General features: G+C 42.5%; 2 protein-coding genes and 1 pseudogene across 3 annotated transcripts in view; 1 reads left to right on the plus strand and 2 right to left on the minus strand.

Moving 5' to 3' along the window:
- Positions 1–3930, plus strand: part of MYO15B (myosin XVB) — a 54166-nt gene extending 50236 nt beyond the window's left edge. For both annotated transcript variants that reach the window (XM_075277241.1, XM_075277242.1), the window contains exon 43: positions 1068–3930. In XM_075277241.1, the coding sequence (XP_075133342.1) occupies positions 1068–1130 (63 nt within the window). In that variant the 3' untranslated portion in view covers positions 1131–3930. The remainder of the gene's footprint in view (positions 1–1067) is intronic.
- Positions 3931–4338: 408 nt separating this feature from the next.
- RECQL5 (RecQ like helicase 5) overlaps positions 4339–26142 on the minus strand; it is a 69398-nt gene continuing 47594 nt past the window's right edge. The window contains exons 9-20 of the mRNA XM_075277247.1: positions 19989–20222; positions 19080–19176; positions 12179–12209; positions 11791–11849; positions 10622–10695; positions 9788–9881; positions 8785–8919; positions 8010–8683; positions 7878–7923; positions 6952–7209; positions 6676–6751; positions 4339–5233 (exon numbers count right to left, since the gene is read on the minus strand). Of these exons, the coding sequence (XP_075133348.1) occupies positions 5133–5233; positions 6676–6751; positions 6952–7209; positions 7878–7923; positions 8010–8683; positions 8785–8919; positions 9788–9881; positions 10622–10695; positions 11791–11849; positions 12179–12209; positions 19080–19176; positions 19989–20222 (1879 nt within the window). The 3' untranslated portion in view covers positions 4339–5132. The remainder of the gene's footprint in view (positions 5234–6675; positions 6752–6951; positions 7210–7877; positions 7924–8009; positions 8684–8784; positions 8920–9787; positions 9882–10621; positions 10696–11790; positions 11850–12178; positions 12210–19079; positions 19177–19988; positions 20223–26142) is intronic.
- On the minus strand, positions 16855–16979 carry LOC142210916 (U2 spliceosomal RNA; annotated as a pseudogene).

Here is a 26142-nt window from a genome sequence, read left to right on the forward strand (position 1 = left end):
CTGCCCCTCCTTCCCTGTCTGTGTCGCGTGTTTGCAGGAGCGAGATATGAGAGGCAGGGAAGTAAGGGCGGGCCAGACAGGTGAAGGAAGCGTGGTTTCAAGCTTGCTGAGAAAACCACGCCTCCTTCTCCCGTCTGGCCCGCCCCTCCTTCACTGCCTCTCAGATCTGGCTCCTGCAAACATGCGACACAGACAGGGAAGGAGGGGCGGGCCAAACGGGAGGAGGAGGCGTGGTTTTCTCGGCAAGCTTGAAACCACGCCTCCTTCACCCGTCTGGCCCGCCCCTACTTCCCTGCCTGTGTGGCTTAATTGCAGGAGCAAGATCTGAGAGGCAGTGAAGGAGGGACGAGCCAGACGGGTGAAAGAGGTGTGTTTTCAAGTTTGCTTAGAAAACCACACCTCCTTCACCCGTCTGGCCCGCCCCTTTTTCTCTTCTTGCATAGCTTCACTGCAGGTGGTCTCTTTCCATCCATGGATGAGATTAGATAGATAGACAGACAGACAGACAGATAGATTAGATAGATAGATATGTTCAAATCACCCCCATATCCCTAGAATACATATAAAACAAAAACATTACTGTGAAACACATACACATTTGGTATCCCTGTGTCCGAAAGCCCCTGGTTCTATTTACATTGGTGAAATATTATATTATTAGGTTATTAAATATTTCACCAATTTTTTTTCCTTAAAATTTTTTTTTTCCCTATTTTCCTCCTCTAAAACCTTGTCCGGTGCGTCTTATAGTCCGAAAAATACGGTATATGCCCCAAATCTATTAACTAGTCAAATAAATAAACATAATGAAAAATCATAATTTATTAATAAATAGAGCCAAAAATTCATGAATACAAAACACGTTAAAAAAAAATTTGAAGTATCATGCATGAATCCTATTCTCATCATTGGGAGCTGGCATAAGACTCGCTAGATGTCAGACGGCATCCAGTTGAATCTCTCCATACTTGATCAGGCTGGAAAGTATGTCTGGACATCCCCTTTAACTGGGACACACCAGCTGTCATCAAATGTTCTAACTTTAGTTTTTTCTCCTTATTCCACAGGCTAAACAGCTGTACCATATACTGGCCTTGATCATAGAGAACCAGAACACTGCTGCTAACTGAGCACAAACCTCTTACTATATACATGTAACTTATTTTCTGCCTAATTCTATTCCTGCCTATGGAGATGACTCTGACGTACGTGTGCACAGAACTGGGAACGCCCTCCATCAAAGTGGATCACGGGCTAGGATCAGCTGCGCCAAGCTTCACATTTTTCTTACAGCTGCCCATAAAATGATTGTAGTCATAGCCATAGCTTTCAGCGCAAATTTTGGACAACCCTATAAGTGAATATCTGACCCCCATGGTCTAGTTTTAGACTAATCATTATACTGCCAAGAATGAACAGCCATCGGGCACTGCCACTGCTCAAATACATCCACGCCCACAGACTGAATGGACCACTCCATATCTGTGTGTGTGGAGTCATGAGATTCATGTCCAATACCTTCACAGCTCTTCTACTTGACCCTACAAACCACTGGCGTGGCATTAGATCAATGGCTATGTATAAAGTATCCATTTGCTTTTAAAATAATGATTCAGATCTGAAGGTGACTGTCTATAGGAATCTGCCCACATCCTGCTAAACTGAATGATGTGTAGGGTGCAAATTGAGGATGCTTAAAGGAACACTAAACCTAGAAATGACTGACCAAAGTAATGAAGAAATATAGTCACCCTCGCTGTTTGTGTCAGTTTTGTAGAAATCCTGCAGAGATGGCAAGGGTTAATCCACGCTAATCTGATCCTTAAAGGGGTTGTCCCATCACAAGGATCCTATCTATACTGCTAGTTTATGTGGATTTAAGACTTTTCCTAAATGCATTGCTTTATCAAAACTGCATTGTTTGGCTGCTATCTTAATTTATTCACTTCATTGTTTACACTCCGTTTCTATAGCCCTTGGGATTATCTGCTCATTTGTCAAGTGATGTAGCTGCCTGCTCTCAGAGGGGGAGGGAGGGGCTGGGAGCAGCTCTGAGCTGTTTGAGAAGCTCCACTACTTAAATGACACAGATAGAGGAGATGAGAGCTCTGGGATTTCTGAGTCTCTTATCAGTCAGATTAATTGAATTTGGCTGATAAGGGCTGAGATAGGGAGTCCGTTACCTCTGTATGTAATGCAAACTGACTCAAATCCAGCTCTGCTATATCAGCTTCACACTGTGGTAATTCATTTACAACCAATCCCGTGCAAGTGAAACCCCGCCCACCTATGTGCCGAGTAAACATTAACATTCTTTTTGTCCAACTGCTCCAGACAGACACATGGCTGTAAGGAGGAGGGGGACATGGCTGAGCCCTGGGATACAGACAGATTTCACTATATTTCTCTGACTGAATAGGCCCCCCAAAAAAGAAGAGAATGAAAGAAGATTTTTCTATTATTCTTGTTTGGGGATGTCTGTGATTAATATTCCCAAGCCCCTACCTCTACTGTAGAGCTGTCAAAGTAACAATCTGTTATTGTGACGTGAAAGCTGTGGCGGAGTGATATCCATTACACATGGCCCCAAATCAACAACACGCTGACATATTTGTTATATAGCTGTCCCCAAAGACTCTGCTGATATCTTCAGATGTATTTCACTACCTATTGTATGGTGTAAAATATTAAAACAATGAAACGGTACATTGTCTACAGAGCATCAATATAAGAAGCCTGCTGGGTACTGATAGGGACCACCAGCCAGGAGCTACCTGAATCCAGCAGTTCTTGTAGAAGCCCCTCTGCCGAACCATCGCCAGCTTTTACTGAACCTATAGAGACAGAGCACGTTATGGTAACATTCATAGTCCAGTCATTTTTCTCATACATGTATATAATATTAAAGGGGTTCATTCCAGATTTCGATATTGATGGCCTATCCTTAGAACAGGGTATCAACATCAGATCAGTGGGGTCCAACTCCCGACACCCCCACCAATCAGCTGAGGGACCCACACAGTCCTCTGATAAGCATCACACCCATTCACTGTTTGACAGAGATAGTGCCATATATAGTCTAGTGGTTGTGCCTGGTACTGCAGCTCACAGTTCTGAATTGCAGTAGCGGGCACAGCTACTACCAAAAGTACAGAGGTGTGCCAGGTAAACGATTATGGGGTTATGATACTCACCATAGAACGGCAGCGCCTTCAGTCAGCTGATCAGTGAGGGTATTAGCAGTCTGACCCCTACCAATTTTAGATTAGTGACCTGTTCTATGGTCTGTGGTGGCTCCTTAAATTTGTTTTGGAGCAGACACATTGTTTTATTTTCTAACAACAAGTGTTTCAAAAACTTATGCACATAATACACGAAGTATTACATAAAGTAGTATCTGGCACTAATTTGTAGGGTTCTACTAGTAGCAATTTATTATATTCCCTTTATGGACATTTGGAAATAATTTGACGCATTTATCAATACTGTGGATCCGGTAGTTTTAAATATATATATGAATCTGTCATAGGGACCTTCATACATCTGGAACGTTTCTAGAAGCTCCAAAATTCTTTTCCTGGAATTGCAAATTACATGTGACGTCTTGGCTGGAAACCTTAGTCAGACGCGGCTGCTAGTAGAGGGTCAGAGGTGAAATGGTTTTAATGTGGCCATACTGCAGCAGAAGAGCGCGTAAGATGCAACACTGTGAACCAAAAAAGTGTAGAATTTTGGTACATATTTAAAGTAACCAACAGGAGTTATATCAATATTTTTATCTCCCTCTTTTGGCGAGACAGTCCTGACTTTTGACCCAAGTGACTGTGTCCTTATAAGTTCCTTAAACGTCTTCCTTTTTCATACTGTACATAGACGCGCATTAGTATTGCTGCAGGAACTATCTATCTGGTCCCTGGTATATTAACTTACATAATAAGTCATAATTTGGTGCACTTTAGAGCTTAAAATGTCTATATTCAGGTTATATTTGTGCTAATATTTTAATAAAAACTTATTTGAGAATATAGAGGTGCAGTCTGAATCTGATGGACCCAATGACATAAATGAGACCCCCCTTTTCTTAACAGAGGATGAAAATAACAATAGCCCAAACCATTAAACAGTTTGAGTAATCCTGCCCCAATATGTACAACCATACACCCCCGTGCTCAAGGCAGACTCAAACTCTGGTAGTATTTGTGTAATTAATAAATTCTATAATTTACTTCATTAATAAATTTGTTTCCCTTCTGTGAAACCCTTCTAAAAGGAAAAAAATGGCGTCCATAGAACAAGAGAGACATTTTCAGTTCTCTGTTTATTACCTTGTTGTGTTGCTCATGTACATAAACAGAACGATAGATAGAGACAAAACAGCCTGGAAGTATAGAAAACAATCCTGGCGCTACGATGGCAAAAAAAAAATAATAATAATAATAATTTTATTTTAATATTAAATTATAATCTCTATTTTCTCTGTTAATAGACAAACTATTCCCCAGCCAAAAGCAACAAAAAATAAAAATACCTGAAAAACAGAGATAGTCAGGGGATTCTTTTCTCGTCTTGGAAGGAGGGAGTAGAAGAAAACTGCGCAGATAAGGGGTGAAGGTGTAGTTGCTGATGCACTAGCAAGAGAAAATGGTAGCAGCAGGAACAACCCCGATCTGTGATGTCCAATTCAGACATCAATACTATAGCTGTTGTGCCATCATCGTCCACTAGATGGCACTACTGTACAGGATAGAACTAGCAGCACATACAGGGAAGTCCACTTACAGTGAGTTCAGATCACTTTGGTTTGTAAGAACTTCAAGCACTTGGGTAAGGAACAGATTGGGGAGACAATAAGATAGTTGTATCCTAAACAAGACCCAGTATACACCATTACTCAGGTCAGTGAGTGGGTAGCACCGGAGTATAATACAGTAGTACCGTATACTGATAGCATGTTTGGATGTAGTTCAGAAGACCATTAAAAAAAATGTAAGTCTAAGAAAAAGAATATTTCATTGTAGTGAAAGCAGCAGGTACTGCTGAGCAACAAGCCTCCCCCCAGGACACTGGCCGTGAGGTAGCCTGTAAGTGCATAGATGTCAGCAGGATTGTCACTGTAGCTCGGTCTTCTAGCATCAGGTGGCAGCATCCAGTATCTCCCGCCAGTCCGTTTCGCTTTCGCAAATGGCCCGATTCTTGAAAAACATCTTGATCAGTTTCTGAGCTTCTTCTTTAACTAAAGAGAAGCAGAAAATAAAGATGACGGAACATAATTATAGCTTCTGATGTCTTGGCTGTACTTCAGGGTCAGGATACATACTGAGTACTAGAGTATACAGGCTGAGGAGAAGGCAGGTCATGCACATTAGATGTATGTCCGTCACATCCTCTCACCATCTACTGTCAAAGGATTCTGGTAAGCTGCAAGACTTTCCATTATACAATGAAATAACACATGGATACCTGCTTTACTGAGGGCGGGGTGCAAGAGGAGAACAGTGATTTCCCCATTCTACAGAGGAAACATGGACACCGTCCCTTCAGTCATGTCCTTTCCTATCCCATGGTTGTGCTTGATGGACAAACGTCTTTTTTCAACTGTACTAAGTAACCGTCCACCTACCAAGCCAATGTGTGTGTGTACATATATATATATATATATATATATATATATATATACTGTATATATAATGTTAGCGTAGTTCAGGTGCCTACACCTACATGTAGGTACACCTATATGTGCCTACAGCTATTGCTGGGGAGAGTGGCACCGGGTCAGGTTAATCATTTGTTCCCTCTCAGGAATGTGTCCTGTTAGCGGAGCGTACACAGAGTAACTGCAGAGATCAGGATCATGAGATTTTCTACAAGTCCTAGCACATAGTTTCATTGCGGGGGCCCAAAGCAGACTCCCCGAACAGAATACCAAACGCAGATGTGAACTGGGCCTAAAAGCACTTGGAGTGAGGTTGTATCTTTTCTGCTCCCTAATTCAGGTTCTCCTCTTCCTACCCTGCAATTAGATTCCTCAGTGAGCCTGCAGTCCATCTTGGAAGGCCAAGGCGGACTCAGGAGAGATTTCAGAGTGAATGTCAGTTTAGAAAGGAGGGCAGGAGTAAAAGAGCCAGATAAACAAAGAAACACTTTTTCTGACAAGATATATTCCAGGTTATTTTATACTATAGTACAATTCCTTTATACAAGACTTGCTGAAAAGCTAGCAACTATTTAATATTTAATAATCTACACTACATCCCCCATTCTGCACTTTGAAGCCCGACATATTTATTAAAGATCACAAACGTTTTCTGACACGAGTTATACAGGAATTCTACACAGACTTCTATTCTGGCACACAGGCTGCACCTGATTTATTAAAGGCAACGTGTCATAAGGACCTGTGGGTGGCTTACTGTTCCAATTCGGCCTGACAGATTCCCTTTAAAAGGCTAAATAATTTAAGTGCGCCTGTCTGGACCCTTATTAAGACTGTCTTATGAAATGCCAGTCTTTATAAGTCTCCCCCATACAGTCTAGATTAAGGTTGACCATTGATGAGTTGGTTCCACTATATTTCAATTGACTTTTCATAGCTGGCATGTATCCACTATATCCATGCAAGTTATATGAGGAACATATGGCAGTCCATTGCTATATTAATAAAAGCTGAGAGTTTACCAGTTCTTCGCAGTGGTGCTTTCTTATCCCCCGCTAAGTGGTGAGACAGCTGCCGGGCAAATCCTTTAAATAAGTCCTGTAATAAGAAAAGTCATGGACCTGGATAAGAGGAAGACTTCATCTACAACAAGGAAACTATTCCTGCAAATATTCCAAGTTTAACTCCATGCAAAATCATGACTTGGGGAACTTGAGCAGAATTCCTCCATACACAACGACCCCACAACATCTCCCTACAGAAAACACAAATATCCTGCACTGTAAAGCTGCACTTACTTTGGATGCAAACTTTCCATCTCGGAAGAACGGGGTCAAGTATTTCACCACTATGTCAGCTGTCTCTTTCAGGGTCACCACTTTATTCCCAGGTGGTTGCAGGATTTTGGCCGTACCTTCTTTGTCTTCTTGGCAGAGGTTTGGGTCAAAAGTCACCTTCTTTTTACCTTGCCCACTACTCCCTTTTTCGGGATTAGACAAGATGGAGAATGACTTTTCTTCTCTTCTTTGCCTCTTATGTGCTGGTTCCACAGTGTCCTGCCATAACATGGAATAATAGAGGTATTGATACCTTGAAAAGGGGTTTTGAGACAACTTTCCTACTTTGGGAATACACAAATAAAACCTGAATAATAAAATATAAAACTCCCACCTGCCACATTACACTCATGGGAAGCCATGATGAAGACAACTCTTGCCATCTGGTATGGGGTGGTTATAAATATCCCAAAACTAGGGGTCACTGACATGTTCTACAGATCTAGAGGGCATAAGCCTTGGGCTATTGTCTCATTTCCTACTCTGACTATCTTACATATACACAGCTATACTCTCTGAATTCTAATTAACCTTTTTCTATGCATGTAACACTCTCCACTGCACCTTGTGCGAGTAGCTGAAAATGCCGCACACACCCATAGTCACCTCTCCATCGAATTCATCCTGGCATCCCGCACAAAAAGGTAAGGAAATCCCTGGTCTGCCAATATATGGGAATCCAAGAGACCGTCTTCTTTTTGACATGTTAAATACACGTGAACCAACCACTAGACACAAAATGGAGGGCTCTACAGAATGGCAGCGGGTGTATCCCATGTGGCCCTGGACTGTACATTGTGCACCCCTGATCTAGGGCTTGGTGTTCACAGAATTGTACAAAGCCATGACTGTGTAAGGGTTAATAAAACACAATAATAACATCTAACCTCCTGCTCCAGTTCATTCTTCTCAGGCTCGGGAGATCTGGATCCGCTATGAAGGGAAGACATTGACCATTAACATCTTCTAAGTATCTTAGTTATGATATTGGTTTCTAGTGCACCTATAACCAGACTTACCTACTAAACACCTCAGGCATCACCTGTGATACCTCCTGGCTTTGCAGTAATGGCTCCTTTAGGACCTTCACAGTACATGTTTCTAATGGCTGCAGATCTTCATTTTCCACGTCTCTAGTCTTAGAAGGATCTGTGAGGTTACTGATGTCAGAAGACTGTTCGGATAAGTTATCCAGACCAAGATGGCTTTTATCTGATGGCGAGGCTTTACTTTCTCTACTATGGTCCTGCTTATCTCCATCTGGTTTATTACTGCTACCTTGCAGTCCATTCAGTGGGTCCGAGGAGAAGGCCTCATGGATTTCACAAGTGTCACTACAAGAGGTGCGGTCATGAACAGGACTGCCACTTTTTGCTAGACTATGGGCGCTAGTTGAGGGTTTAGATTTAGTCTGGAATGAGAAGAACTTAGAAATGTCCTGGGAGTCTTTAGCGGCGGCGGAGGCCAGCTCCTGCTTCTTCTTGCTCAGCCGGGACTTCTTATTAGGACTGTTAAGCATTTTACTAGGACTTTCAGTCTTTTCGGGAGGGGTGCTAGAAATGTTAGGGTCACTTGTCTTGGAGGAGCCTGGATTGGGCTCTTTGTGTTGTACCTCAACATCTACTGGGGTATCTTGCAGTAAACTTGAGGCAGTTTGGAAAAGTGATGGCGCCCCCACTCTCTTACGTTTAAACTGACAACACAATAAGAAATACAATTAGTATTGTCACCTACACAATATATAAAGTACCATCAGATTGTAATGTAGAGTTCTGCCTAAATGCTATTACACACCCCTTGCAACTGAGACGCAGTGACAAATCCATCTTCATGTGCATCCATTTTTGTCTCATTTTTCGGTGTAAAGTCAAAAGACCCGAGTGTCACATAAGTCTCTCCGTCCTTTGTAGCCTTATTTATCTCAGCGACCTAAAGAAAGTCAGAATTAATGAGATGTTCAACCCCTATGTCGGATTCTGAAAGTGTGGAATTAACAGCACATTTAAAGGGGATGGCCGAAATTTTCCTCAGTTAGAGCACCACTCTTGCCATGGTCTGCGCTTGAACCTCATTTTGAGACTATGGAAAACTTTGCATTCATTTTAGGTTTACAGTCAGAAGGGCGCTTTACAGTCAGAAGGGCGTTTCTGACAGTCTGTCAGGAACGTCTTTCTCCACAGCAGCGCCTATCGCGCTGTACAGTGTGAGCAGGGAGGAACGCCCCCTCCCTCTGCTCACAGTGCTCGTCCATAGATGAGTATTATCAGGAGGGGAGGGGGCGTTCCTTCCCACTCACACTGTACAGCGCAATAGGCGCTGCTGTGGAGAAGGACAGACTACGGTACCGGGACTGATAGCTCTTCACCCGGGGCACAGATCGGGAAAGCAGATAGTGTGCTGAATTTAGCACACTGTCAGCTTTCCAGCAGTATATGGAACTGCCTGTGCCCAAACCCATGAAAGGTCCTCTTTAAGAAGTCAGATCTTCTTGATAAATCAGGCATGCCTTTTGCCTGTCAGGACCTTTATTAAGACTGGCATATGAAATCCCAGTCTTAAATCTGCCCCCCTGTTCCTAAACGTGTAGGCTTTCTTTACGGTCTACTCTTTCCCTCCCTTTACTTTAGTGTTAGAGGGAGGAAAAAGAGCTTGTAAATGTCAGAATAAGAAGGGAGAAAGCATCCAAGCCTTCATAGAGGGCAGATTACACTAGATGTATTGTATTCAAGTATACACAAGGGTGGAACGGGTGAATCACACAGGCTCTGCAGGAGTGTACAGAGAATTATTTTCCTACCTTTTTCAATACTGCTGCTTTATAAAGGTTTGCCATTTTGCTGCTTCGGAAAACCTCATATTCTAGGTCTGTAGCAGAGGAAGAGACGTCCACTCTGGATTGAATAAACATGAAATAGAAATGTTATATATGTTCTACATTTCCTCCCTTCTTATACATAAACACAATATACACATATATACTACAATAAAAACGGGATATCCCATTCATCATTTTCATGTTTTTTTTAAGGCTAGTTCACATGGGGCAAGTTGGCAGCGGATTTTGATGCGGAAAATCCGCTGCTCCCATTGACTTCAATGGGAGCCGCTCACTTCTTTTTTCCGCTAGCTAGTATCACACTGCACCGGCATCCCATCGCGGCAGTCGCGTCGGAATATGTACACATGGAACCCGTTGTGAACTAGCCCTTAGCCTCTGTGTTTCCCCCTTAGTGCTTCTATACTCCAGACAGCATCAGTCTCCTTCCCCATCTGCAAGCTCCTCTTACTTCTCAGCTATACTGCCATGCTACTGCTGACTAGCGGGACACAAAGCTATTTTGTTGGCTCCCCTGCAATGAGCAGAGGATCATTATGCAGGGACCGGACAGTACAGAGAATTACTGAGCATGTGTGTCCGCCAGCACTACACTCATTACATGGACATACACATTGCTATACACTCTGGACACCAGGTGGCGCCATACTATGTAAGTATATCATAATTCTTCACAGAATCATTATTTAACAGCATGTAAATGTCAGCCATTCATTTACAGGATCTACACAGTGAATAGGATGTTTAATGGTGAGACAACCCCTTAAAGGCAAAAGGAAGAAAGAAATATCTTACCGATCAACAGTATTGGTCACTTGTGCATTTTTACTGATGGCTTCTTCCAGCATCTTCAGACAGTGCTCCCGAGCCTATCACCACAGTAGACATTCATATTAATGCACTGTTAATATTCATAGCACACAAGCCGAGAGCTCACAAGAGCTACGCAAAGGACTGGACACAGAGATAACATGGTGAATATCAACCAAGTCCTAGGAGTGTCCTCTTCTGTCTATTCAGCAATTACTGGAGGACCTCCCATTTGGATGGATAATACTCCTGGGCATCCTCCCAATGCCTACCTGGCCTATGTTGTACTATTTCGGATCCCAATAGACTGTCACATGATGTAGAAATGTCACACAATGTGGAGAGAAGCTAGGACAGGAATTATGAATTGGATGTGTGCCCTCTGTGCAGCCCCAAAAAATATACATATGGCCAGGAAATAAACTACCCATGGACACAGATTTGTATATTAAACTAGAAAACCAGGAATCAGTATCTGTTATGACATCAGACATCATTTGTTGGGGAAGAGTAGGCCGGATCTGTCTTTGCTCCATGTTTACGGGGAACTTCATATACATACGTAGTTTAAAAGGGATTACCCAGACACTTACATTTGCTTACATTGGGCCTGGGTTCTGAATGTTCAGAAACTGAAACCCCATGCACACAACCGTATGTACATCCGATCTGTGGCCTAGTTTGCAGCAGAAGGTAGTCGGATGACATTCGGAGTGACATCAGTGATGCATTCATGTCTATGGGGACTTCTGGTTCATCCAGCTCATTGTCATGGGAACAAAACCAAAGCCCCCATAGGAGTCAATGCATCAAGTAATGCATTCGGATGTTGCTGCGAGTGTCATCTGACTACATTCTGCTGCAAACTCGGCCAGGTCAGGTTATGACACCGAATCATGAGATCAGCCTCATTTTTCTACCTCCAATCCCTATTCCCTTGTATGACGTACCCTGTGGAATGAGCCCCAAAACATAGAACATACAAAAACCCAGTGAAGATATCAGTAACTTGTCCCTGGATAAACCATTTAAGAAAATGCAAAAAGACCAGGCAATAGGATTACTGAGTGTAGTAGGATGTCCATTTTAGATATATGTCGGACAATGAATTGCAATATACAGCATAATGTCAGGTCTAATGGGTGGACTCTTACCTTGACAGTAAGTTTGGGTATTTTGTCATTGGCTCCATCCTTAAGTGGACTGTCCTCACCTAAAAGCATACAGAATGTGGCATAACTCCACTGTCTGATACACATACATGTAATAATACTGCCCATGTCTATAGATATATAAGCGGCGCCTCAGTTTACAGCATCTTGTTGTGCATTATACAGACGGACAGGCTGCTAGAAATTGTCTTATTGCGACAACCTTTTTATAAATAAAGAAGCTGAAGCAGCCCCTTATCAGGTGTAACATAACATTACATGACAACCATTTAAGAAAATAGCCATCCATGTAATACAGGGAGGATCTCAGGTCCCAGACAGGCTCCCCATTCTGGCACATAGGGCAGGGATTGTAATAATGCAGACCTACTTGGCAGAATAAATTCCTCCAGCTCTCTGCTCTGTGAAAAGAAGAAAACATGAAAGGAAGTTAATGCTGGCTAATGTTCTGGCTTGGAAAAGCTTAAAGTGAACTTGTCAGGTGATTTGTCTGAGAGTAGGATCTGGTAGGGTAGAGAGGCTGAGCTCTGTGATATATAGGGGTATATGATAGAGAGAAGCTGAGCTCTGTGATATATAGGATTATATGATAGAGGAGAGAAGCTGAGCTCTGTGATATATAGAGGTATATAATAGAGAGAAGCTAAGCTCTGTGATATATAGGGTTATATGATAGAGGAGAGAAGCTGAGCTCTGTGATATATAGAGGTATATAATAGAGAGAAGCTGAGCTCTGTGATATATAGGGTTATATGATAGAGAGAAGCTGAGCTCTGTGATATATAGGATTATATGATAGAGGAGAGAAGCTGAGCTCTGTGATATATAGAGGTATATAATAGAGAGAAGCTAAGCTCTGTGATATATAGGGTTATATGATAGAGGAGAGAAGCTGAGCTCTGTGATACATAGGATTATATGATAGAGGAAAGAAGCTGAGCTCTGTGATATATAGGGGTATATGATAGAGAGAAGCTGAGCTCTGTGATATATAGAGGTATATAATAGAGAGAAGCTGAGCTCTGTGATATATAGGGTTATATGATAGAGGAGAGAAGCTGAGCTCTGTGATACATAGGATTATATGATAGAGGAGAGAAGCTGAGCTCTGTGATACATAGGATTATATGATAGAGGAAAGAAGCTGAGCTCTGTGATATATAGGGGTATATGATAGAGAGAAGCTGAGCTCTGTGATATATAGAGGTATATAATAGAGAGAAGCTGAGCTCTGTGATATATAGGGTTATATGATAGAGGAGAGAAGCTGAGCTCTGTGATACATAGGATTATATGATAGAGGAAAGAAGCTGAGCTCTGTGATATATAGAGGTATATGATAGAGGAGAGAAGCTGAGCTCTGTGATATATATGGTTATATGATAGAGGAGAGAAGCTGAGCTCTGTGATATATAGAGGTATATGATAGAGGGAGAGAAGCTGAGCTCTGTGATATATAGGGTTATATGATAGAGGAGAGAAGTTGAGCTCTGTGATATATAGAGGTATATGATAGAGGGAGAGAAGCTGAGCTCTGTGATATATAGGGTTATATGATAGAGGAGAGAAGCTGAGCTCTGTGATATATAGGGTTATATGATAGAGGAGAGAAGCTGAGCTCTGTGATATATAGGGTTATATGATAGGAGAGAAGCTGAGCTCTGTGATATATAGGGTTATATGATAGAGGAGAGAAGCTGAGTTCTGTGATATATAGGGGTATATGATAGGAGAGAAGCTGAGCTCTGTGATATATAGGGGTATATGATAGGAGAGAAGCTGAGCTCTGTGATATATAGGGGTATATGATAGAGGAGAGAAGCTGAGCTCTGTGATATATAGGGTTATATGATAGAGGAGAGAAGCTGAGCTCTGTGATATATAGAGGTATATGATAGAGGAGAGAAGCTGAGCTCTGTGATATATAGGGTTATATGATAGAGGAGAGAAGCTGAGCTCTGTGATATATAGGGTTATATGATAGAGGAGAGAAGCTGAGCTCTGTGATATATAGGGTTATATGATAGAGGAGAGAAGCTGAGCTCTGTGATATATAGGAGTATATGATAGGAGAGAAGCTGAGCTCTGTGATACATAGAGGAATATAATAGAGAGAAGCTGAGCTCTGTGATATATAGGGTTATATGATAGAGGAGAGAAGCTGAGCTCTGTGATATATATGGGTATATAATAGAGAGAAGCTGAGCTCTGTGATATATAGGGTTATATGATAGAGGAGAGAAGCTGAGCTCTGTGATATATAGGGTTATATGATAGAGGAGAGAAGCTGAGCTCTGTGATATATAGGGGTATATGATAGAGGAGAGAAGCTGAGCTCTGTGATATATAGGGTTATATGATAGAGGAGAGAAGCTGAGCTCTGTGATATATAGGGTTATATGATAGAGGAGAGAAGCTGAGCTCTGTGATATATCGGGTTATATGATAGAGGAGAGAAGCTGAGCTCTGTGATATATCGGGTTATATGATAGAGGAGAGAAGCTGAGCTCTGTGATATATAGGGTTATATGATAGAGGAGAGAAGCTGAGCTCTGTGATATATAGGGTTATATGATAGGAGAGAAGCTGAGCTCTGTGATATATAGGGTTATATGATAGAGGAGAGAAGCTGAGTTCTGTGATATATAGGGGTATATGATAGGAGAGAAGCTGAGCTCTGTGATATATAGGGGTATATGATAGGAGAGAAGCTGAGCTCTGTGATATATCGGGTTATATGATAGAGGAGAGAAGCTGAGCTCTGTGATATATAGGGTTATATGATAGAGGAGAGAAGCTGAGCTCTGTGATATATAGGGTTATATGATAGAGGAGAGAAGCTGAGCTCTGTGATATATAGGGTTATATGATAGAGGAGAGAAGCTGAGCTCTGTGATATATAGGGTTATATGATAGAGGAGAGAAGTTGAGTTCTGTGATATATAGGGTTATATGATAGAGGAGAGAAGCTGAGCTCTGTGATATATAGGGTTATATGATAGAGGAGAGAAGTTGAGTTCTGTGATATATAGGGTTATATGATAGAGGAGAGAAGCTGAGCTCTGTGATATATAGGGTTATATGATAGAGGAGAGAAGTTGAGCTCTGTGATATATAGGGTTATCTGATAGAGGAGAGAAGTTGAGTTTTGTGATATGTGTCATAGCTTTTCCTCCTCCATTACATATTACAACACTACCGTTCAAAAGTTTAGGGGGACTTAGAAATGTCCTTATTTTTGAAAGAAAAGCACAGTTTAACAATAAATGAATCAGAAATACACTCTATACATTGTTAATGTGGTAAATGAGTATTCTAGCTGCAAACGTCTGGATTTTAATGCAATTACTACATTGGTGTATAGAGGGCCATTTCTAGGAAACATCACTCCAGTGTTCTAATGGTGTTTGCTAATTGTGTAAGAAGACTAATGGATGAAACAATGAAAAAAGAATTCATCAGGTGCTGTAATGAGGATTAGTATCCCAACAGCGGATAGTGAAGAGTGAATACAAAGCTGTGTGGGGTACATTGGGTTCACAAATTCCCTACTATGTCCCAAATAGCTCCTATGATTGGCGAGGGTCACTCTGGGGTCACTCTTAGTTTATTTTCCCTTATAAGCTGTAAATATGGCGGTGTCCCATGATATTCGCTCACACAGCTTATATATTCCCTTTCTGCCGCAGCAAGTTGTGTTCTAATGATTTGATTTGGGGTTGTTTTCTCTTCACATTGCTAGATGCTACTGTGTGTGTGTGTGTATATATATATATATATATATATATATATATATATATATGTATAGGTGTGTCCCACACACAGCAGTTGCACACCCATGAACTATTATTATACTCAGGGGTCTTTTCATACCCCCGAGTATATTAATCGGAGGCCCAGGATAGATGAGGGAACATAATAAACACTGTTCTCACCTCTATGGGATCCAATGTTAATCCTAGCAGGATTTGGGCCCATATGGTAATGTCCCAGATGTCACGTGGTCTGGGATATTACCATATAGGCCCAAAGCCTGTGCTAGCAGTACCATGCAGACCCAAAGCCTGTCCTAACAGTAACAGCCTGTTACCGTACAGGCCCAAAGTATGTGCTAGCAGTAACACGCTATTTTTTTTTTTTATCGAAGGTCTCCGTCTGTGCCAATCAAAAACACCAAGTGCATGAAAAAAGTGTGGGTGCCACACTAAAAAAAACGTGCCCAGGATGCTTGCCAAAAAACGCACCCTTCCCCTAAAGGGGAGAGAGGTTCCTGACTCAAACTCTTCCCCACAAGGACCAAAAGGTGACCGAGTGGGGTCGAGTATCCGATGGACCATCTGCCGGAGCAGGATGGCCCTACCCAACATCCGTTTTCCCCTCGGGCTGCCACCACCAAGGGTACTCAGGATTACCAGTCGCCAAGTTTCTCTCCGGGCTGCCACCACCAGAGATACTCCTTGGCTCAGGCAAGAAGTCTGCGCCTGCCCTGGTTCCCCAGGACAGGTCAGCTGAAAGAGGGGAGAGACCCATTACAGGCCTCATCCCCGGACAACCGTCAAGAAGCGTCCCAAAAGGGTACAGCATCCCTTCGTCGACACACAAGAAGGTGACAGAGTGTAAAATAAAAAAGTGAGAAAAACAATTAATAAGTGGTAAAGTGCCCTTTCAGAGCCCGGTTTACCGCCGGATCTATAAAAATTACTCCAATGCTGGTAAACCAGGCATTAAGGAGTGGGGTGCTCAAATGGTGTAATCCAGTGCCACGCAATAGTGCCCAAATCAGTGGGTTTCCCACGCCCAGTGATTTAAGGCACCCTGGGGGCCACTCAACCCCCAGGGCACGACACCAGAGACCTTCGAGCGCTTCACCGACCTCCAGCTAAGATCCCCAAGGGAGCATCCTGTCCCCCTTGGTGGTCGTGTCGACAGCGTCTGTGGCGTTCTGCCAGCCCCCTGCAGTGGGTCCATCACCTCCACTGGCGGAGCCGGCGTACTAACCACGTCCCCCATCGACAACGCCTCAAGTGGTTCTCCGTTCAGATCTCCATAGCTTTCGGCCTACTCCCGCTGTGACTGGTCGCGGACCCGGCTCACCAGCAGTTTCGCCTACTAACTACTTCTGATAAGAACAGATACTACACTTGATCTTAGCCATAAGGCCGAGAAGCGATAACACGCTATTACTACTAGCACAGGCTTCGGGCCTATATGGTACTGCTAGCGCAGGCTTCAGGCCTATATGGTAATATAAAAATTACAAAAAGGGGTACCCCCACTAGAAAGGATAAAACGTAACCTTTATTTGTTATGCTTAAAATTTAAAAGCCCCAAACAAAATTTCAGCCCCTATGATATTGACACAGGGCTTATGTGCAAGTGTGTATGTCCACCTTGCCAATTGTATGTTGTAAATTTATATTAATCCCATACAAGCAGAGTGTGTTTTGTTTTAGGATTCACACATCATTGTTTTCAGGAATGTAAATATAAATAGTACCTCCACCACAATAGACCATTCAGTCATGGGACGGGCGATTATAGTGCTTAGACACTGTTTAACAATAAGCCCCAATTTGCATTTACAAGTTGTTCTTTGAATAATATCAACTTCAGTGTGACACCTACAGCTAAATAGATAGCCTGTACACCCTTATTGTTTATGGGTATTTGTTACAGGTGCTGCATTACATTCACACACAAGCTACCTAAATAGCCCAGACCTTCCTATTGTCTATAGGTACTCCTTGCAGGTACTGCATTACATTCACACAAAAGCACAGCCCACAGTCTAAAGGTTCATTTAGACTAGTAGGTAGTAATACAACTGTGGTTCCTAATTGCAGATTCAGGCTTAAGCTTGTTGTTCACCTAGAGCCTGTATACTTTCTGCTTGATATCTTTACGGGCCACAGCACATTACATGTGTAGTATATAGCAACTACACTTAGTCCCTTGTCTCAGAGGCATTTTGCAGCTCCATGCCACACCCTATGGACAGCGTTTGATTGGAGCCAATTTCATCCTACAACAGGACAATGACCCAAAGTCACCTCCAAATTATGCAAGAACTATTCAGGGAAGAAGCGGCAGCTGGTATCTATCTGTAATGGAGTGGCCATTACAGTCACCAGATCTCAACCCCATTAAGCTGTTGTGGGAGCAGCTTGACCGTATGGTACGCAAAAAGTGCCCATCAAGCCAATCCAACTTGTAGGGGGTGAAATTTCTCCAGATGACCTCAGAGAATTAACAGCTAGAATGCCAAAAGTCTGCAAGGCTGGAATTGTTGCAAAAGGCGCATTCTTTGACGAAAGCAAAGTTTGAAGGAGAAAATTATTATTTCAAATAAAAATCATTATTTCTCACCTTGTCAATGTCTTGACTATATTTCCTATTCATTTTGCAACTCATTTGATAAATAAAAGTGTGAGTTTTCATGGAAATCACAAAATTGTCTGGGTGACCCCAAACTTTTGAACAGTAGTATGTATATCACAGAGCTCAGATTCTCTCCTTTATCCTATAAACCTATATATCAAAGCTCAGCTTCTCCACCTCTATCCTATGACCCTATATCACAGAGCTCAGCTTCTTTCCTCTATACTATAAATCTATACATCATAGAGCTCAGCTTCTTTCCTCTATACTATAAATCTATATATCACAGAGCTCAGCTTCTCTCCTTTATCCTATGACCTTATATCACAGAGCTCAGCTTCTCTCCCTGTATCCTATGACCCTATATATCACAGGGCTCAGCTTCTTTCCTCTATACTATAAATCTATATATCATAGAGCTCAGCTTCTCTCCCTCTAGCCTATGATCCTATACATCACAGAGCTCAGCTTCATTCCTCTATACTATAAATCTATATATCATAGAGCTCAGCTTCTCCACCTCTATCCTATGACCCTATATCACAGAGCTCAGCTTCTTTCCTCTATACTATAAATCTATACATCATAGAGCTCAGCTTCTTTCCTCTATACTATAAATCTATATATCACAGAGCTCAGCTTCTCTCCTTTATCCTATGACCTTATATCACAGAGCTCAGCTTCTCTCCCTGTATCCTATGACCCTATATATCACAGGGCTCAGCTTCTTTCCTCTATACTATAAATCTATATATCATAGAGCTCAGCTTCTCTCCCTTTATCCTATGACCCTATACATCACAGAGCTCAGCTTCTTGCTCTAGACCATAATTTGCTCTCAGATAAGGCAGCTAAAATCACCTTACAGGTTCGCTTTAAGATTTCATCCGCACCTTTCTTAAATTCATCTGCTTCTGGTAAAAGCTGTTCCATTCTCGCTTGCGATTATCAGATGACTCTTCACTTCCCTCGTCAGAATCCTCATCATACCTGCAGAGAACATATAGGAGAGGTATTTTACAAGAATGTAATAAAGTAATGATATATCACAATACTATATTGTCATGTTCAGGGGGCTCTGATTTCTGGGATCCCCACAATCATGAAAAAAAAAAGAAGGGACTGTTGCTGCACAGGTAAAACAGGAGGATTCCCAAAAGTGCCAATGTTTGGACCCCCCTCTGGACTATCAGTTATCTCCCATACAGTGCATAGGTAACAAAAGATGTAATTTGGCAATGTCAATTTAGGGGGAAACAGAGGAAAGCAGTGCTGCAGTCACTTCATTTCCAGAATGGATAGGAAACTTTCTGATCTCAAAATTATAGCAGTTCATAGGAAGAACAAGATTTATAGGGATTTTCTTGACCTTCTATACGAATTACCTATATAGAGGATAGGTCACCAATATGTGGTGAACCCCCAACTAACAGATGGCTAAAGGGGCTGCAGTGTTCAAGTGAGCACTATGCCCCTTCGCTAACTGCCAAGCACATCACTGTATATATTATTGGGACCATTCACTTGACTGGGACTATCCTTTTGCTGCATCATATCACCAATGACCGCATGTCACCAGCACAGGGAAGAGTCCCATGTGTCCTAGGTCCTTAAAATATAAGTCCAGGAAAACCTTTTTAAACCTCTTTGGAGGTCATACAAGGAAAATGAAGTGGTAGAGTGGTGAAGTGCGTGGTGGCCATAAAAGACTTCTTGCACTATTCTTTCCAGTAAAAAAAATAGCCATTGGTTGCACTCATACATCAAGGCGACCCAACTGCACAGCTTACCAGAGGACTCACCTGGCAAACCCATAGCCTTTCCTGCCTCCTTCATAAAGACCTGGGTCATATCCAAATGGTCCAGGAGGAGCACCAGGCTGTTGGATGCAGGTTCTGCTCTTTCCATTCAACTGCAAACCCTGCAAATTTTCAATCTGTTGCTTCACTGCCCGTGGATTCTTACAGCAGTCACAGGACTTGTCACACAGAGGCTTGTCATCACCAAAATACGATGCAATGGTAGCATGACGGCACCTGAGGGAGATAGCATAGAAGCTTAGACATTGATGCAAACATGATAACATAGCATGACCTGACTCCATGCATTGTATTATCACATGTATGATCATTACTCTACAAATACAGTTATGAAGTACAAAAATAAGGAAAAAAACAAACAAGAATAACTGCGCTTCTTTCGGACCTTTGGAATAGCACGTCTGACTTATATCAAAGGAGCACGTATATGCTCTATATAATGTACCGAGTTTGGCAGCATTTAGACTTGAGCGACTCCAGGTCGAAAAGATGCAATACGTAAGTATTGGAAGTACCAATATGGACAGTAAAACGCGCTCACTCGGAACCAAGTAAAAAAATCGGTGAATATTTATTTTGAAAAGATCAGATCTAGAGCAGGTCATACAAACACGTCACCAAATGTAGCAGCAAAACTGTACAAGCCGTTCTAGGGGTGCGCACTCTCTCCCAGGCTGCAAACCCTGGGAGAGAGTCTGAGAGAGAGTGCGCACCCCTAGAACGGCTTGTACAGTTTTGCTGCTACATTTGGTGACGTGTTTGTATAACCTGCTCTAGATCTGATGAAGGGGTGGAGTATCCTGTGTGACTCCTAAAACCCTGAAACGCGTCATCTTTTCAAATTAAATATTCACCGATTTTTTAATTGGTTCCGAGTGAGCGCGTTTTACTGTTCATATTGGTACATCCAATACCTACGTATTACAAATACAGTTATGCAATGTCAGTGTTTCCAAACCTTTTCAGACTCAGGGCACCCCTGGTAAATAAAAAAAATCTCCTCAGGGCACAAATAACAAATAATTTTTACCAAAAGACACAAACGTCCTATGGATACAGTTAATGTTGCATGAATGCATGTGGTCATCTTCTCATACAGAGTATTGCGGCCCCCTGACAGGTATCAAAGGCTCCCCAGGGGACTTGTTATGAATGCGGCCCTATACATGGATCCATTGTAATACATGTATATGGGAACATTACAATATAATGGATCAGTGTATTACCCTGGCTAGGACACTGACAATGTTTGTGTGCAAGGATCCATTATCATAGTCCTGAGCAAAGAGAAACAAAAGTGGTCACAAAAGGAAGAAGTGTCTCACTAGCGCCACCTATAGATAGCTACCCTGTAAATCAATGTTTGACACCTATCTGTAGACACTGCTGTTTCTTCTGGAGATAACTTGCACATTTATTCCCAGGAAACACGGCCTACAAGACTCCATACACCAGTTGGATCTCTGCAAGGAAAACCAGTAGGTCGGAAACTCACCCAGATCATGGGGGAAAAAATGACACAGGACAGAGCAGAGATAAGATACAACAAGATCTTGAGCAGAAACAACTGCAAAAAGTTAAGCTTATCACAAGACTCTGTTCACACCAGTGTTTGTCCATGTTGTTCTATATTGTATGTCTCCCTATTCTGGTATAAGCAGTAAGGCCGTCCAAGCGGAACTGGCCAATATTAAAACAAGTGATCTGAAAAGCCACTTGGTATCTAGGATATAAAATGCCACAAACAAACCCCAGGAGTGTTCACAAGAATGCAGTGATACGCATCGCTCACTAGTGCAACTTCTCAGCAGGAGCCATATCTAAGCAGGAGAAGGCAAAAGACAGGCAATGGGGTAGATTTACAGAATTCTGCAGAAACTTGCACTATATTTATCATTTGTTTTAGACAAGGTTTATGACTCCAATGGAAGATATGGTCAGGGGCGTAACTTGATGGGGTGCAGTGGCACCTGGGCCCAAGAGCCTTAGAGAGCATAAGGGGTCTCATGCCAATATGAGGAGACCAGTACTTCAGATGTTACATTATAGTTGGGGGAATGGTACAGATATTGCACTGAGGCCTCGGAGTTTCATTTTACGCCTCTCTCCGGGAGGAGTCATCGTGTGCCATCATTTTGGTGTACACTAAGCCAACAAGTAGGTGTAAAATACAATATATGGTTCAAAGATGCGCCAAATTTATCATCTGGCACTATAATAAATCTGGTGTCTAAGTTCACACTGTTTTTTAAGTAGTGCCGTGGAGTTACATCTTATGTAAAGTTGTCAATCATTCTGTGTCTCTTTAATACATAACTTTTGTAGCACTGGGGTTGTCCTGACCGATACTATTTTTCTGTGGTTCTTTCATGTCACCGATTCCTAAAGTAAGGTGACACTGGCGCAAGGAAGTACCGCACCACTTTATCTGTTAGTTCTGCTCTGCTTTTCCAGGGACTATAATTTTAAGTTCACACAAGACAAAAGCCCTACAGATTTTCCTTGCAGATTTGCGGCTTAAAACCCACCGCGTATTGTAGCAGCAAAAAGGAAGAGATTCTAAAGGGGTTTTTCAGGGCTTATATATTGATGATGTATTCTTAGGAGCGGTCCTCAATATGTGATGAGTGGGGGTCTGACACAGCTGTTTGAGGAGTCGGTGGCGCTCACAAGTGCAGTGTCTTCTTCCCTGTGTTGATTCAAATAAACGGGACTGAGCTGTAATACCAAGCACAGCCTCTATGCAATGTACGGTGCTGTGCTTTGTAGTCAGTAAAGGCGACACTGCACTCACCCAAACACCTTTTCAACCAGCTGATCTGTACAGGTCCAGTGTGTCAGACCCCCATTGATCACCTATCCTAAGTCCTGGAAAACCCCTTCAGCAAATCTCATTCATATGTTGCATAAAAAGAATCATTGTGGAAATTAACATTTGGTGTGGATACTAAAGGGGTTTTCTGGGAGTCAAATGTTCATGACGGCTCCTTAGGAAAGATCATATCTGGTCGGTGGGGGTCTGACACCCACAGAACGGCTAATTGAAGTGGTACCCCAGATTTTTACAGGGGTCTTGTCCTCATATTTGTCTGTGTAATCAAAGCTGACCGTACAGCTAAAAGGAGAGAAAATAATTTGTTTTAGCAACTTGTGGGGGTCAGCCAGACCTGAGTGATACGTCACCAAATTTTTATTTTTTAACTACTGCGTGGATCTGGACATTGGAAACACATGAGGCTGTCATTTTACTGGGGAAGTGGGATGGAAACAGTCAAATGAGACTACAGAGAGGTTGTCTGTATACAGCAAGTAGTGCAGAGGAAATCAGTATACACCTTATACATAGCCAGGACAGAGGGGAGAATATAGGGTAGAGTTTCCACTACTGTGCTGGATGACGCCTGGCGGGTCTCTGGGAAGGGCCTGCCATCTACAACATGACAAAGATTTCTTTCACTGTCTGCAAGCTGAGACCTAGTGCCACTCCTCCATCTCTGAAAAGCACCTTTCAGAGCGGCGACGTATCTTACCCCAGACAAGAAGAGTCTGTCCTCCAGCAGCGGGCATGGGCACAACCTGCTGCAAAGAGATAACAGTCTGTCTGTGCGTGACCTCAAATAAATGTCCGGCCAGCTCTGCACTACATACATACATATACACTAGTGTGCACGGCTGCGGACAGCAAGTCTATGACATGCAAAAGATGGGGAAGGTTTATCCATGGAGGTGCAGGATGTATGCATTCAGAAGAAAACTGCTCCAAATGGGTAACAATGGCACATATGGCATCCTGGCATATTTCTCTTCATTACACTAAATTAGGATAGGTCATCTATATGTGTATATCTATACTGTGATCAGTGGACATGTTACAACCCCACAGATCGGTCGTTTGAAAAGGCTGCGGTGTCTTCCAACGATGTCATACTCATCATTCAGATGTTACAGCAACAGCTCAGTCCCATTCAAGTAAACGGAGCTGAGCTGCAATACCAAGCACAACCACTACACAATGTACAGCACTGTGCTTGGTATTCAACAAAGAGGTCACAATGCTGACCCAAACTGCAATCTCTTCAAAAAGATCGTTGGCGGGGGTCCTGAGTGTTGGTCCCCCACCGATCTGGTATTGATGACCTATCCTATAGGACATGTGTATACATCCATGAAAACCCTTTTCACCAGGGTGCAGCATACTAAACCAGTAACACAGTTACATTGTACAACTTCTCCCCAAGGAAATGAATGCCTCCGTTACAGAAATAGTCTTTTATTTTACCATATGCAAATGAACAGTCTGGAGCATTGTGGGTAACTCGATTACTCCAAACTTCTACGCCCCATACTGTGAACACAGGGCCAGGTGAGAGTTCAGTATAGCTTATAGATTCCTGGCAATGTCACTGAAATAAGGAAGGGGGCACAATAAAGCAATATGGAGCCGCCCTCAGTGCTCCAGATGACTCATTTGCATATTCTGAAATGTATTAATATTTCTGCAATGGAGTCACAATTTTTCCTGGGGGACAAAGGCGTAACATTCAGGTGAGCCTTACCTATCTATCTATCTATCTATCTATCTATCTATCTATCTATCTATCTATCTATCTATCTATCTATGTTACTGGTTTAATATGCTTCACTTTGCTGACAGACTCCCTTCAAGCTGGGCATACACCATAGATAAATGCAGATTTTGGTGGGACTGACTCACCATGTAAAGTATATGGGGTCTTCTGACTTTTTCTTGACAGGAGGAGATATGAACCAGACAGATGGAATTCAACATGACTGATCCTTTAGTCTCAGAGGTGTCTGACAACTGCGTCCTCCCCGTCCCTTTAGAGAACACCTGCATGTTTGGCTGACAGCTAACATCTAAAGTGTATGATCAACTTTAGCAATGCAAATTTTTACCGTGTTGTCACATTAGACATATAAAGTGTCAACCGCTGTGACTGTGCTGTGTCTGATCCATACACTGGGTACACATGGTTAAGGGAACTTGTGTACAACAGCTTTGGATGAAATCCTACAGACCATCCCAGCTGTTTTCCTGGGCACTTGCACACCCAGGACAAGCCTCCTACCCTCCCCTTTTAGGAGAGCTGTAACTTAAAACCTCCCATCTCTAGGGCAACAGAGCGAGGCAGGCAGTGCTAAGGGCACGGACAGCTGTCAGCGGGCAGCTATGGGCTACATGGGGTGACGGAGGACACAGCAGAGCTGGACTAAGGGCAGGGGTAAGACCTATATACTGAGTGCCGTCTGACACTTTCCTACTTCTCACACATCTCTGCTCCTCTGTTCCTCTCTTGCACTATGAGCACAGTCACTTGGAGTCAGAGACTAAACAGCAGCTCTCCTGCCTGCTGGGACAGCGCTACACATCAGTGGCTAGTAACTTACACAGGAGATGGCGCAGAGCTAACTTTGTCCTTATGCTGTAGCTCAAAACCTAAATAACAGCAGCTATGAGCTGAAGTCCTATGTAATAGCAGAGACAAGTGATGGGCTGTGCTCCATAAGACACATGTACATCACTAAAGGTATGTTCACATGCAGCAGTTTCCATGTACAGTTACAGAGGGACAATCTGAAGCACGTACAGTAGCAACAAAACAAATGAGAGTTTAACAAATATCATCTGGGCGCTGCATAAATAATATAATATCTGCCGCAAACTCCATGATGACATTATTCGGTGTGAGTGGACATATCCTTGGTTTAGATCTTATGTTACAAAAATAGCGTCTTTGTTTGTGTCCACGTTTAGAAACACATAGAAAAAAAAAAAACGCCACACCTGTCCACAGTGCGTGTCTGGTATTGCAGCTGTGACCCATTCACTGCAGTGGTGATGCCGTTTGCAGCCATGTAACCTTTAAGGCTGATGCCTATTGTTTTGAAACGATAGCGGCAAAAAAACACGTTGTGTTACATTACATACAAAAAAAAAAATGGGATTCTACCTAATCCCATCCACACATTGCAGAAAATAATCTGCAGCAGAAAAGGTGTGCTTTGGAAAACTCAGCATGTCATTTATATCTTTTATTATTATTATCTTATCTTATACCTACCTAAACGCTGGCGTATCCCCTATAGGTTTAATAAAGGAAGCAAGTCCGCAGAG

This window comes from Leptodactylus fuscus, chromosome 6 (assembly GCF_031893055.1).
Source record: "Leptodactylus fuscus isolate aLepFus1 chromosome 6, aLepFus1.hap2, whole genome shotgun sequence".
In the NCBI taxonomy this organism is placed as follows: Eukaryota; Metazoa; Chordata; class Amphibia; order Anura; family Leptodactylidae; genus Leptodactylus; species Leptodactylus fuscus.